This window comes from Somniosus microcephalus, chromosome 9 (assembly GCF_052327205.1).
Source record: "Somniosus microcephalus isolate GS21.2 chromosome 9, FLI_Smic_1.0, whole genome shotgun sequence".
Lineage (NCBI taxonomy): Eukaryota > Metazoa > Chordata > Chondrichthyes > Squaliformes > Somniosidae > Somniosus > Somniosus microcephalus.
The window spans coordinates 166,558,333-166,573,658 of NC_140995.1; the positions used below are offsets into that span (position 1 = coordinate 166,558,333).

General features: G+C 44.1%; 1 protein-coding gene across 4 annotated transcripts in view; it reads left to right on the forward strand.

Moving 5' to 3' along the window:
* me1 (malic enzyme 1, NADP(+)-dependent, cytosolic) overlaps positions 1 to 15,326 on the forward strand; it is a 532,089-nt gene that overhangs the window by 478,964 nt on the left and 37,799 nt on the right. For all 4 annotated transcript variants that reach the window (XM_085997486.1, XM_085997487.1, XM_085997488.1 and 1 more), the window contains one exon: positions 11,746 to 11,919. In XM_085997486.1, the coding sequence (XP_085853612.1) occupies positions 11,746 to 11,919 (174 nt within the window). The remainder of the gene's footprint in view (positions 1 to 11,745; positions 11,920 to 15,326) is intronic.

A 15,326-nucleotide genomic window follows, 5' to 3' on the forward strand; every position in this document is an offset into this window, starting at 1 on the left:
AGATTTCCGGTTATTTAGGTGCCGGTAAATCGAGAGTTTCCTGTATATCAATGATTTGGATGAGGGGACTAAATGTAACAGTTCCAAATTTGCTGCTGATACAAAGCTACGTGGGAGTGTCAATTGCAAAGAGGATGTGAAGAGGCTTCAACGGGATCTCGACAGGCTCAGTGAATGGGCGAGAACATGGCAGATGGAATATAATGTGGATAAATGTGAAGTTATCCACTTTGGTAGAAAAAACAGAAAGGCAGAGTATTTCCTAAATGGTGAAAGATTGGGGAATGCAGATGCTCAAAGGGACCTGGTGTCCTTGTACATGAGTCACTGAAAGTGAATGTGCAGGTGCAGCAAGCCATTAGGAAGGCAAATGGTATGCTGGCCTTCATTACAAGAGGATTTGAGTACAGGAGTAAAGAAGTCTTACTCCAATTATATAGGGCCTTGGTGAGACCACACCTGGAGTACTGTGTATAATTTTGGTCTCCTTACCTAAGGAAGGATATACTTGCCATAGAGGGAGTGCCACGAAGGTTCACAAGATTGATTCCTGGGATGGCAGGACTGTCATATGAGAAGAGATTGAGTAAACTAGGCCTGTATTCTCTTGAATTCAGAAGAATGAGAGGGGATCTCATTGAAGCATACAAACTTATTACAGGGCTTGATAGGATGGATGCTGGGAGAATGTTTCCCTTAGCTGGGGAGTCTCGAACCAGGGGCCAGAGCCTCAAGATAAAGGGTAGGCAATTCAGGACAGGCAATTCAGGACAGATGAGGAGAAATTTCTTCAGAGGGTGGTGAATCTTTGGAATTCTCTACCCCAGAGGGCTGTGGAGGCGCAGTCATTGGGTATATTCAAAACAGAAGTCGATAGATTTCTGACTAGCAAGGGCATCAAGGGATATGGCGATTGGGCCGGTGAATGGAGTTAAGGCAGAGGATCAGCCGTGATCTCATTGAATGGCAGAGCAGGCTCGAAGGGCCGAATGGCCTACTCCTGCTCCTATTTTTTCCACCTAGCTTTGTATCATCAGCATACTTGGATATATTACATTTGGTCCCCTCATCCAAATCATTGATATGAATAGCTGAGGCCGAAGCACTGATCCTTGCGGTACCCCACTAGTTACAGCTTGCCAACCCGAAAATGACCCATTTATTCCTACTGTTTTCTGTCCATTAACCAATCCTCAATCCATGCTGGTATATTACCCCCAATCCCATGAGCCCTACTTTTGTTTAATAACCTCTTGTGTGACACCTTATCGAATGCCTTCTGAAAATCCAAATACACTACATCCACTGGTTCCCCCTTATCTATTCTGCTAGCTACAGCCTCAAAAAACTCCAACAGATTCGTCAACACGATTTCCTTTTCATAAATCAGTGTTGACTCTGCCCAATCCTATTTTCTAAGTGCCCTGTTACCATGTCCTTAATGATAGATTCTAGCATTTTCCCTACTGCTGATGTAAAGTTAACTGGTCTGTAGTTCCCTGTTTTCTCTCTCCCTCCTTTCTTAAATAGTGGGGTTACATTTGCTGCCTTCCAAACTGCAGGAACCATTCTAGAATTAATGGAATTTTGGAAGATGACAACCAATGATTCTACTATCTCTATTGCCACCTCTTTCAAAACCCTAGGATGTAGCCCATCGGGTCCAGGGGATTTATCGACTTTTAGTCCCATTAATTTCTCCGGTACTATTTCTTTACTAATACTAATTTCTTTCCGTTCCTCATTCTCGCTAGACCCTTGGTTCTCCACTGTTTCAGGGAGGTTTTTTGCGTCATCTTCCGTGAAGACGGACACAAAGTACTTGTTTAAGTTCTCTGCCATTTTCTTATTCCCCATTATAATCTCTCTTGTCTCAGCCTGTAAGGGACCCACATTTACTTTCGCTAATCTTTTCCTTTTTACATACCTATAGAAGATTTTAGTCTGTTTTTACGGCTCTTGCTAATTTACTCTCATTCTATTTTCCCTTTCTGTATCAAGTTCTTGATCCTCCTTTGCTGAATTCTAAAATCCTCCCAATCCTCGGGCTTACTGCTCTTTTTGGCAACATTATAAGCCTCTTCCTTTGATCTAATATGAACTTTAACTTCTCTTGTTAGCCATGGTTGGACCACTTTTCCTGTGGGGTTTCTGTGCCTTAAAGGAATGTATATTTGTTGTAAATTATGCATTAATTCTTTAAATGCTAGCCATTGCTTGTCTGCTGTAATACCTTTTAATGTAGTTTCCCAATCTACTTTAGCCAACTCTCCCCACATACCTATGTAGTTTGCTTTGTTTAGATTTAAGACTAGTTTTGGATTTAACTAAATCGCTTTCAAACTCAATATAAAATTCTATCATATTATTGTCACTCTTCCCTAAGGGCCCCTTTACTACAAGGTTATTAATTAACCCTTTCTCATTGCACAATACTAGATCTAAAATAGCCCGTTCCCCAGTTGGTTCTTCAACATACTGATCTAGAAAACTACCTTGTATACATTCCATGAATTCATCCTCCACACTATTACTGCAAATTTGGTTTGCCCAGTCTATATATAGATTAAAGTCCCCCATGATTACTGTATTACCCTTGTTACATGCACCCCTAATTTCCTGATTTATACTCTTCCCTACATTGTTTGGGGGCCTATAAACAACTCCCACCAATGTTGTTTTCTGCCCCTTGCTGTATCTTAGCTCCACCCAAACTGATTCTACTTCCTTGGTTTTCGGAGCTAAGATCCTTCCTCTCTACTGTCTTTATCCCATCCTTTATTATCGGGGCTACCCCTCCTCCTTTTCCATTTTGCCTATCTCTTCTAAAAGTTAAGTATCCTGGAATATTTAGTTCCCAACCTTGGTCACTTTGCAACCACGTCTCCATAATGGCTATTGGATCAAACCTATTAAATTCTATCTCTGCTATTAATTCATCTATTTTGTTGTGAATGCTTCGCGCATTCAGATATAGTGCCTTTAGCGTTGAGGTTTTTCTATTTTCCCTGATGTCGCCTTAGTCACTGATGCCTTGTTACCTTTGTTACTCTCTGTCCCTTCCTGACCCACTCTGCTTATTTTTACCCAAAACTCTGCCCTGCTCTAGAGCCTTGACATTTCTCCTGCTGCTTTTAAATTTACTCTTTCCTGAATCCTCCCATCCCTCCTTCATTAGTTTAAAGCCCTGTCTATGCCCTATTTATTCGATTCGCCAGGACACTGGTTCCAGCCTGGTTTAAGTGGAGCCCATCCCAACGGAACAGCTCCCTCTTTCCCCAGTACTGGTGCCAGTGCCCCATGAAGCAAAACCCCTGCCTCCCACACCACTCTTTGAGCCACACATTTAACCTTCTAATCTGCTTATCCTTATACCAATTGGCGCGTGGCTCAGTTAACAATCCAGAGATTATTACCTTTTGAGGTGCTTTTTAATTTGGACCCCAACTCCTCAAACTCTCTCTCAGCAAAACCTCATTCCTAGTTCTACCTATGTTGTTGGTTCCTACGTGGATCACAACTGGGTCCTCACCTTTCCACTTCAAGTTTTTCTCCAGCTGCAAGGAGATGTCTTTAACCCTGGCACCAGGCAGGCAACACAACCTTCGGAACTCCTGGTCGTGGCTGCAGTGAACATTATCTATCCCTCTGACTATACTGTCACCTACCACAACTACATTCCCTTTCACTTCCCCCACTTTAATGACCTCTTGCACCATGGTGCCATGGTCAGCTTGTTCATCCATCCTGCAGGCTTTTCCCTCACCCACACAGGCAGCAAGGACCTGTTGGATAAGGACAAAAGCTGAGGCTCCTCCAACACTTCACCTTACCTGCCTGAGTTGCACACCCTCCTGTCCCTGACCATTAACCAGACCTATACCACTACCTAACCTAAGGGGTGTGACTGCCTCCTGGATCAAAGTGTCCAAGTAACTCTCCCCATCCCTGATGCCCTGCAATGTCTGCACCTCAGACTCCAGGTCAACAACTCTGAGCTGAAGCTCCTCAAGATGCAGGCACTTACTTCAAACGTGGTTGTCCAGGATCAGAATGCTCTCCACAAACTCCCACCTGCACTGCCATCCTCATATGACCTTGTTCTATTTAATTAAATTTTTATTTCAGTAACTTTGTTTACAGTTTAGCTTCTTGATTACCCATAACTTAATCTAGATCAGTTAAGTAATGGAATTAAATATCTACCTGTAACACACAGCACTACAAGTAGTGTAGGCAAAAAGCAGCAACTACTTCCCCCTCTTTTCCAAATTCCCAAATAAAACACTGTAAGTGGACTCTGATGCCACTCTGCAGACCGCTCTGTGCTCTGCAGAACTGTTTACTTTTATACTCTAGGAGCCTCACACAATTTACACTCTAGGAACCTCACCCAATTTACAAGTGTTGACTCCGCTCCCCTGCTCCCTGTGATTAGCGCCTATTCAAGACAAACACTTACAGCTGTCTGACAGTTAACTGCCACTGGCAGGCAGCTTCTGTTAACTAGTTTTTAAAGTTCTAGGTTTAAAACAAAATGTTAAACTAAATTTCGCTATTTACAGCTTATTTACCCAATACTTACCAGAAATTCCTACTCTTTCCAAATTCCCAAATGAAACACTCTGTTTAATTCTGCTCTGTGCAGTTCTTACCTGTCAAATATTTTCAATCTACAATACAAATAGCAATGTTTCAGCACCCAAAAATGTTTTGGTTTTTGACATCCTCTTCATATGAATGTCTCTCAAATTCATCTCTGCTGCTTCAGAAGGGGAAAGACCCAGAAAATAATATTTTTATAACTTGCCACTTTTGAGCACGCATCGGTGCCGATCTTCCTCTCCTGATGCCACTGTCTTCAGCACCCGATCTTCCTGTCAGCGCACTTTATCATGGAAAAGGTACATACCTGAAGCATTTTTGGTTGCACTCTTGGGCATGGGAAAATAATCTAGAGGAAGTCTTGATGCTGCCTAGGTCTTAAAGACAACAGCAACCTTAAAGGGGCAATGGGCACCCCAGGAGAAAATTGAAATAACTTTCAAAGTGAATATATTGGAGCAGTATTTTTATCTGGACAACTTGAGGGATAGTTGTAAGGTTTTTATATCCATTTATGCCTGTCAAAAGCTGTAGTTCAACTCCATTATTTTTGTATCAAGCGATTACCAGCATTACAGGAGTACAGAAACTGGTCATTCGGCCCAACTAGCCTATGCCAGTGTTTATGCGCCACACGAGCGTCCTTCCACCTGACTTCACCTAACCCTATTAGCATATCCTTCTATTCCTTTCTCTCTCGTGTTTATCTAGCTGCTTCTTGAAGGCATCTATGCTATTTGTCTCAACTACTCCATGTGGTAGCAAGTTCCACTCTGAGTAAAGAAACTTCTCCTGAATTCTTTATTGGATTTACTCGTGACTATCTTTATAACCACTAGTTTTGGACTTCCCCATAAGCGGAAACAGCTGCTCTATGTCTACCCTATCAAAACCCTTCATAAATTTAAAGACCTCCATTAGGCCACCCCTCTGCCTTCTCTTTTCTGTTAAAAAAAAAAAAAAAAAAAGAGCTCCAGCCTCTTCAGTCTTGCCTGATGGATGGTAAAAGCTGAATTAGATGGATCTTGCTTTATTTTTCATCTAGCAATTCCTATGTTCCTAAGTTTGCCTGTTGGTGATCTTAGCATTTACTGAAAGATGCCATCCCACGTGAATGTGTACTTGCCGCTATCTCATAACAGAGATGGCAGCAACACCCCAAGCAGTAGATTGGGCACTGCTGCAGTTTGCCTTGCAGGGTGCTGGTAAGAGAGCAGCATTATGGTGCCAAGTATCTGTCTGTCTCTTTTCTCAATTTTTTAGGTGAGTTCTAAATGGGCAAACAGCAGGCCCACCTGAAATAGGCAGGGGCTACCTACAGATGCAAAATGGGGTCACACACCAGTTGTAGGACCCATTTGCAATTTTCAGATTCAAATAGGCAGCGTGTGCGCAGTGCATCATACTTCCATTTGTGCCAGGCAGTGAGCAGCCTAACTACCTTAAAGGAATGCTGGAGGCTGCCACAGGAACGGGTTGGAACTTTCTATGGGGCCAGGAGGTTCAGGAATGCTCCTCCTGGCCCTCCAAAAATACTGCGACTGACTGCTGGGTGAGTCCGCAGTATTTTTGTTGGGTTATTTCTGGGCGTGGCCTCCAATGGTCCCTTTAAGGACTGATGATTGGGCTGCTCACCACCTGGTACAAATGAACATTTTACACCATCAGTCAGGGCAGATGAGTTCCCCTTACCCCCACCGCCCCCCACAGTCTCAATCCTCCACAAATCTGGAAAATAGCTGCTCTCTCCTTTCAGCCCGCTCCCAGTGCTAATGCGAGGTATTGTGACCTCTGTGTACTGTAGGTGAGACAGGAGTTCCTGCCTGCCATATACAAAGGATGCAATCTTTGTCATGAGCACTGGGAGAGGTGATGAAAGGAAAGAGGGGTGACCAGTCGAGTATGTTAGCAGCCAGACTTTGGTAGGAACAGAAGGAATAAATCCCAATAGAGAGTAGGATAATGGATGGTAATGAAGGGGAGAGGAAAGGGGGGTGAACATGGGCGCGTTGCTTTGGAGGAAATCATAAAGCACTTTTCCACATGAAGGTAGTGGAAATAAGGAATTATCTCCCCATAAAGTTTATGGATGCTGGGTTTGATTGAAACCCTCCAAGAATGAGTGTGATTTTTTTTTTGTTATGTAAATGGAGCTGATGTACAGATCAGCCATGATCTTATTGAATGGCATAACAGGCTCAAAGGAATGAATAGCCCACTCCTGTTCCTATGTGAAGAGGGGAGAAAATGGGACTGGCACTTGGAAGTTGGGAGGGAAGAGAGCCAGAAGAAGGGTGCCAGCTTAACTGGGTTAGAGGGGGAGGACAGTGTCCGATTTAATTGAGTGGCAGGAGGCAGAGGGTGATGGTCGAAGGTTGCTTTTGTGACTGGAAGCCTGTGTCTAGTGGGGTACCTCAGGGATCGGTGCTGGGTCCCTTGCTGTTTGTGATCTACATAAATGATTTGGATGAGAATGTAAAAGGTATGATCAGTAAGTTCGCAGATGACACGAAAATTGGTGGGGTGGTAAATTGTGAGGCGGAAAGCCTCAGGCTACAGGAAGATATAAACGAGTTGGTCAGATGGGCGGAAAAGTGGCAAATGGAATTTAACCCTGAAAAGTGCGAGGTGATGCATTTTGGACGGACAAATAAGGCAAGGGAGTACACAATGAGTGGTAGGACCCTAGGAAGTACAGAGGGTCAGAGGGACCTTGGTGTGCATGTACATAGATCCCTGAAGGCAGCGGAACAGGTAGATAAGGTGGTTAAAAAGGCATATGGGATACTTGCCTTCATTAGCCGAGGCATAGAATATAAGAGCAGGGAGGTTATGATGGAGCTGTACAAAACACTGGTGAGGCCACAGCTGGAGTACTGTGTGCAGTTCTGGTCGCCTCACTATAGGAAGGATGTGATTGCTTTAGAGAGGGTGCAGAGAAGATTCACCAGGATGTTACCTGGGATGGAGTGCCTCAGCTATGAAGAAAGACTAAACAGGCTGGGGTTGTTTTCATTGGAGCAAAGAAGGCTGAGGGGGGACCTGATTGAGGTGTACAAAATGATGAGGGGCATAGATAGGGTAGATAAAGAGGAACTTTTCCCCTTAGTAGGGGGGTCAATAACAAGGGGGCATAGATTCAAGGTAAGGGGCAGGAGATTTAGAGGGGATTTGAGGAGGAACTTTTTCACCCAGAGGGTGGTTGGAATCTGGAACTCTCTGCCTGAAAGGGTGGTAGAGGCAGGAACCCTCACAACATTCAAAAAGCATTTGGATGAGCACTTGAAATGCCATTGCATACAAGGCTATGGACCAAATGCTGGAAAATGGGATTAGACTGGACAGGGATTGATGGACGGTGCAGACATGATGGGCCGAAGGGCCTCTTTCTGTGCTGTAAAACTCTGACTCTATGAGTGCCAGTATAAATTGGGAGGGTTGGATGAGAAGGGAGTTGTCCCTCTGATCTGGATCTAGAGGGAGCAGAGTGCCTTTGTAACCTGGAACGGTGGGGTTAGATGTGGGACAATTACTGTCGAGGTACTTTTTAATTAATTGATAATCTGTTTGGTCCAGTGAAATCCAGTTAACACGTTTTTCCTTTTTTTAAGATTAAGAATCTTCTAATTGCAAGTTCTACAAGTGCTTCAAATTAACTAGAATGTTTCACTTTTGTAAAATGCCAACATTTTCTGTGGGACCATATCCCCAGACCCCTAGAAATGCACCAGAAATGTGCTTCAACATTTGCATTTCTCCTCTCCAGCTTTTGGGCCTTTTTCCTCCCGTACAAGTGAAGCAATGTTACATATACAACAATTTAAGTTACAAAGCCTGTATAACTACACGTTTTCATAGTGATGTTCCCCAGGGGTCGGTACTAGGACCACTGCTTTTCTTGATATATATTAATGACTTGGATGTGGGCGTACAGGGCACAATTTAAAAATTTGCAAATGAGACAAAATGTGGAAGTATAGTGAACAGTGAGGAGGATAGTGATAGACTTCAAGAGGACATAGACAGGCTGGTGGACACGTGGCAGATGAAATTTAATGCAGAAAAGTGTGAAGTGATACATTTTGGTAGAATGAATGAGGAGAGGAAATATAAACTAAAGGGTACAATCCTAAAGGGGGTGTATGAACAGAGACACCTGGGGGTATATGTGCACAAATGGTTGAAGGTGACAGGGCAGGTTGAGAAAGCGCTTAAAAAAGCTTATGGGATCCTGTGCTTCATGAATAGAGGTATAGGGGGAAAAATTGGGTGAGTAGCGCCACCTGTTAGCACCTAAAGAGGCAGTCAGTGGCTGTAGCGCCACTGGCTGCGCCTCCCGTGATATTCAGCAGGGGCGCTAATGGTGGCGTTAGCCATTTGCGCTGCGCCGCCACCGATTACTTCATTGTGTGCGCAGCGCCCCATTCGCGATATTTGGTAGCAAACGCCGCAGTTGCGCCGTTTGCTACCCACGCCCGGTTCACGGGGCCTTTTTCGGCGGCCGCCTGCCAGCACCTCCGTCCCCGGCCTCCTGACCCCCCCCCCCGGCATTGCCAGCTGTTTCCCAAGAGCCCAGCACTTCTCCTTGGTGCTGGGCTCGTTTGCCGGCACTCGCGAGCGGGGATCGTGCTGTTGCAGGCCCCTCCCCCTTAACAATGGGAGGAAGGCCTGCAGTACCGCAGCGTGCCGTGCCGCAGCACGTTGCGCTGCGATGTTCAGTTTCAGCGCCCTAAGAGGGACGCAGAGTGCCTCGAGCCTCGCCCCATCTCCCTCTAGGGGCAATGGAACTGAATATCTGACGATCGCTAAAGCCTCGAACGCTGCGCTAAATCCTGCGCTCAGGCGACTTTTGCGTCACTTTGGCGCCCCAACCCAATTTCTAGGCCATAGAGTACAAAAGTGTGGAAATTATGAAGAACCAGTATAAAACACTAGTTCGGCCTCAACTGGAGTATTGTGTCCAATTCTGGGCACCATACTTTTAGGAAGGATGTGCAGGTCTTAAAGCAGAGACAATTAAGAGGAGATTTGATTAAGGTGTTCAAAATCATGAGTGGTCTGGACAGAGTAGATAGAGAGAAACTGTTTCCATTGGCAGAAGGGTTGAGAACCAGTGGACACAGATTTAAGGTGATTGGTAAAAGAACCAAAGGCGGCATAAGAAACTTTTTTACTCAGTGAGTGGTTAGGATCTGGAATGCACTGCCTGAAAGTGTGGTGGAGGCAGACTCGATCACCGCTTTCAAAAGGGAGTTGGATAAGTACCTGAAAGAAAAACATTTGCAGGGCTACGGGGAAAGGGCGGGGGAGTGGGACTAGTTGAGGTGCTCGTGCAGAGCCAGCATGGGCTCGTCTGGCCAAATGGCCGCCTTCCGTGCTGTAACTTTCTATGATTCTATATCAGGGCCAATCTGGAGTTGCCAGCTTTTTGAGGGCTATATCTTTTTTTAACCTATTGCTAGTTTTCTAGATTGTCTCATATGCATTAAGCTGTAGCCAGAAGGTGTTTCATTTAAAAAAGTGCACCGACCTTGCAGGACTACAGAAAAAAACAAGTTGTTCTGTAAAGAGAAAGCAAAGTTTATATCTTCATACAAAAAATGTATTTGGCTGAATGTTCAGTTGCTTATTTTAAACGAGAGACATTTTATGGTAGAATGTATTTTGTGTGGATGAAATCTCTTTTTACGTGTTTCTACATCTGAGCAGCAGAACCAATGTTTTCTATCAGAGCGCATAGATTTCCACATGGTAATATGAGTCATCTGAACTTGCAGGACATATTTTATTCTGAATGTTGGTGGAAAAAGTTGGCTTGCGTATTCAAGGACGAAGCACGCTTTATACTTGAGATAATTGTTTTGTTAACATTAACGAATGAAGGAAAATATACCTCATGATGCCTGGAATTTAGTGACAGATATAATTTAGTGAAACTAGGACTACTGTGCACCTTTATACTTAGCTACAAGTACCATTTTAAATCAATAAACCATAAAAGCTGAGAGCCCTTTGGAGCCCTGTTTTTAAAAGACTGAAATATTGTACTAGTATGGTTGATGCCCTTTACGACTTGTATGGGATGCTCTGGGACTTTTTGTTCCGCTAGAATGTAACTTTTGTAAACTTTGTGTTAGAATTAAGAACAGCACATTAGGTGTGCTTCTGCATGATGCGAGGGTCTGACTGACTGCGGTTTTGTGTCCATGCCAGAACCAAGAGAGTGGGCTCCTCGCAATGCCCGCTGTTGCAGTGAGTTTGTGTATCCACACAGGGATTGGAATGTTTGTGGTTTCAGCAGACTGATGTGCAAGCAACCCATGACCTGTATCTAGACATCCCCTGTCTCCACATTAATTTCCATGACAACGGTCTTTGAAGACTATTGCACTGAAATTTGAGATTGATGGAGAGAGCGGAAAGCCCCAGTTCTGCCAGGAATTTGGGATAGAGCTCAAGTTATGCCGGGATCTACCCCATTTGCCCATTAAATTCTGTTGCTGAGGCAATGAATGGAATTTTCACCTGGCTCCCCTCTGCACATCAATTGGCTACGTCTGGTGGAGTTCCTGGGCTACCCTGGGAATTGCGCACTCTATAAACCTCAATGGAATTCATGCCAGTCAAGAGCTGTTATGAATCCCACTTAAGGTGTGGAGTGACCCCGAACCTTCACGAGCAAAAGGTAATTGTTCCCCTCTGAGATCAATTACCTTCCCCAAGATACTAACTTGTTCCACTGGAAGTAGCAAAGGAAAATTTTCTTTGGGACCTCCTTGGATCTTCTCTCATGGCACCACTCTGACATTCTAGCTGGCGGTATGGGAGTCTTTGCAGGTGCGAAGGACACCCACTCCCCAGCACTCTGGCCATGCAAATGACTCTGTCCCAGGATTTGGGATGGCATCTCTGGTTTGGGGCTACAGTGGCTGGAGATGCCCACACCTATATTAGTAGATTGAACCCTCAAAACTTCAGGGCCTAGATATCTGAAAGAAATAGTCAGTCAGACAAGTATTCATGTGCATCTTGCTTTTCAGGTCTGAAGTTTCTTCTTTGTTTGATTTAAAATGAGAAATGTGATCCAGCCTCTAACATTTAATTTCTGAACCATTTTTCTCTTCCCATTTTGTGTTACAGGGCCAAGCTATATTTGCAAGTGGAAGTCCATTTGACCCAGTTACAATGGCAGACGGACGTGTGTTGTATCCCGGCCAGGGTAACAATGCCTATGTTTTCCCAGGAGTTGCACTTGGGATCATAGCCTGTGGTGTGAGACACATCCACGATGATTTTTTTCTTATTGCAGCAGAGGTAATGTGTATGTTCATAACTCAGATTCCCCATGGTCTGGCTGTTTATAGAGCTTAACATCCGTGCTGTGGAGATGCCAAAATAATTTATGACAAAAGGTGGTTGGTTTGTTGCGTGTACACACTACTGTATCTCCATTCAGCACGTTTGTACTTCCATTATAGTGGAATGCATTTTTAATAAACTGCATTCCTTAATTTGAATAAGTATAATTTGAATAAGTGTAATTGTTCCTCCATACAGTTTTTCCATGTATTTTAAGTAGGTAGCCTTAATTTCATAAAGTGCAGCATTTCTAATTAAAACCTTTTAAGGCCACATTTTGAACATGGGATCAGCAGACTAGAACTATATGTTTCCAAGCCATCTGCAACCTGATTTATTTCTATTGCACGCCACGTGGATAGCGACAAAATTGATGGGTTCACTGCTGCAGCTAGTACTCTGGCTGACCCAGAGCTTTATTCCAAGTGGAATAAGGGTATGTGAGAAAATAATTTCAGCTTAAAAAGGCATGCAGCTTCTTGTACCTGGAAGATAAAGTGTATGATGTAGTATGTCTTATTGCTTCATCCTGTTTTCAGATGGCATTGGAATAGTTTACAGTTTGTGTCTGTGGTTAACAACAGATCCTGATACTCGTGACTACAAACACAGTAATAACAGTTTCACAAATATGTTTTTCTTTCTAATTTGAAATAACTTGGATTATGTTTGCAAATATTATAAACTAGTATTTACTCCCACCACACATATAATCTAGTAATGTGCAAGGTGTTTATCTCTCTCAGCTTTCAATGTGGTGTAATACACTTATGAAGTAGTTATTTCATACTTTAGAACCAAGTAATGTCATTTAGTTTTTTTCAGTGCCTGTGTACAAATATCTCAGTGCATTATCTGAACTGCTTCACTTAACGTCAGCTTCTTCCAAAATAAGCATCGAGCTAATTCTACACAAACAATACACCATGGCATGGTTCCACAGTAAATTGTTTGAATGTTTCCCCTGATGTTTGGTTATTTAAGGGCCATGAGTTCAATATTTCCAAAGCTGGGGTTTTACAGTAGGGTGTCTGTATTCCCAGCCACTCGGATAATGTGAGCACTTGGAGAGCTTGGTGGGACAGACGTTATTTTACTGCTCATTCTCGAGTGTTGCCTGTTTTACTTCTTTTGCTTTATTTATGTGCCTGTTGTTAGCACTGCTTCCTTTGACACCCCCAGGCAGAGAAACTGGGGAATGCAATTAGGAAAGGGGTTATCCAGTTTCCATAGTCTAGGTTTAAACATCTAATAACATTCCTAACTTTCTCTTACTAGAAGAGTGAGGGGGAGCAGCACTGATGGGAGGCAAAAACATGGGGTGGATGGCTGAGGAGAGGAAGGGGAAAATGCAGAAGTCGATGCACAGGAGGGAGGGCCAACAGAGGGGACTGGAACAGCCAGGAAGGAAAAATAATAGTAAATACAGTTGCTTTATTACTTTGAATTTTTCCAATAATTTAAATGCCAGGAGTTATGAAACTGCCTCTTGTTACAGGGGTATATACTTTGAAGTCTTGCACATGAAGGCTTGGATTGAATCTAGTATCTGTGATTAGGGGTTTAGAGAATAGCTGCAGGCACTATATTTGGCACAAGATGTGCACTTTGAGAGACTGGCGTGCAGTGCAGCCTGCCGCTGGAACAGGTGATTGTATCTGAAACCTGGAACATCATTTGTGAATGAAATTTGAAATGGTGGATAATGGCATTTGCTAGTTAAGCTGAGTCAGTTGAAGCTGACATTGTGCATGCCAACCAGCGGTGTTTGGGGCGCCTGGTCCATATGTGTTTGAAACTTAACGTGAACTAACCTCCCTTGCCTCATCTACCCCACTGCCCCCCCCCCCCCCACCCCCCGAGCCATTTTAGGTCTTGCTGAAGCTGTAAGTGATTAAATGCAGCTGCATACTGTGGGTGGGAATTCGTGCAAGATTAGGAATTCCCACCCACAGTATGCAGCCAAGTTCAATCGTTTAACCATTTACAGCAACAGCAGTGATGGAATTGTGTAAATATTTTAGTGCATTATAGAGCAACATTTTTTTTAAAGGGACATTGCCAGGTGAGTAAAATCCCTTTTTGTTGGTATTGTTCCTGAGTGAGTTTTGCTGGGAGAGATTGAAGAACCTGGGTTTAGTAGTGGGGAGGGGGGGGGGGGAGTGGGTGAGGGAGGGAGTGGAAAGTGGGTATAAAGGAAAGGAGACTGCTATTGGGAATGGCAGGAGAATGGGGAGGGAAGAAGGGAAAGGAATAGCCAGTTGGAGTTGGAAAAGGAAGGAGTGTGCCAGGATGAATGGTAGGGGAATTAGAATGTAAGCATGAACAAAGGGAGGGTGGGGAAGAGAGCAATGAGTGTGCCAGCTTGCACTGGTAAGGGGAGTGGAACAAAAGGAAAGTACAGACATTAACTGGGAGGGGGGAAAGGAAATTGCTAGCATGAGCTGGTGGGAAAGTCAGGACAGGAAAAGGAAGTGCCAGCATGAACTGTGGGGGTGGGGGGGGGGGGAGGGAGGAGAGAAGGGTGGGTGGATGGAGGGAACAGAGGGGAAAGAAGAGTGTCAGTATGAACTGGGGAGAGGGAAAGAGAGGTATAGAGCCACCATGAACTGGGGGACAGGAAAGTGCTGGAGCAAGCTAAGGGTAGTGGTGGAGGGCAGAAAGGGCGTGCCAGTGTGAACTGGGGAGGGTGAAGGAGTAAGGAAAATGCCAGCATGAACTGCAGGAGGTAGAGATAAGAATGTGCTAGCATGAACTAGAGGGGGAGGGTGATGGTGGAGGTTTGAGAGGGAAGAAGAGCACTTGCTTTATGGAGTATCAGGGTGGAAGAAGGCGGCCATGCTGAACTGGGTGGGTGGGTGTGAAGAAGAGGACCACACTGAAGTGGGGGGGGGCGAGGGGGGGATGGTTGAAGTAGTGTACCTTTCTATATTGGGATGGGGATCAGAGAAGATGGAGTATCTGAATTGTGGAGCAGTGGTGGGGATAGCATGTCTGAACTGTCGGGGAGGGGGAGATTGCCTGCTGTGGCAGCTTTTAGGGAAGCGATGGTTTGGTTGGTCTGTTGAAAACTCAAATGACTATTTTTAACATAAAAAATCAATCAGTTGTGAAGTAGGAATGTTTAAAATTAACCAAAATGCAGCAGAAGTTTGGATGTGGCAGCACTCAAAGGGAGACCACAATTCTAAATTTGCTGCCGACAACCCTGACTGGAATGGTCAGCAACAAATTTAATTCCAATTGCAGTTACACAATTTATTTTTTAATAAAAAAACTTTTTTTTCTTGGTAATAGATTATCTGCTAATGGGTGAAAGTGTTAAAATATAAAGAAAAATAATAGATTTCCAAATGGCAGAG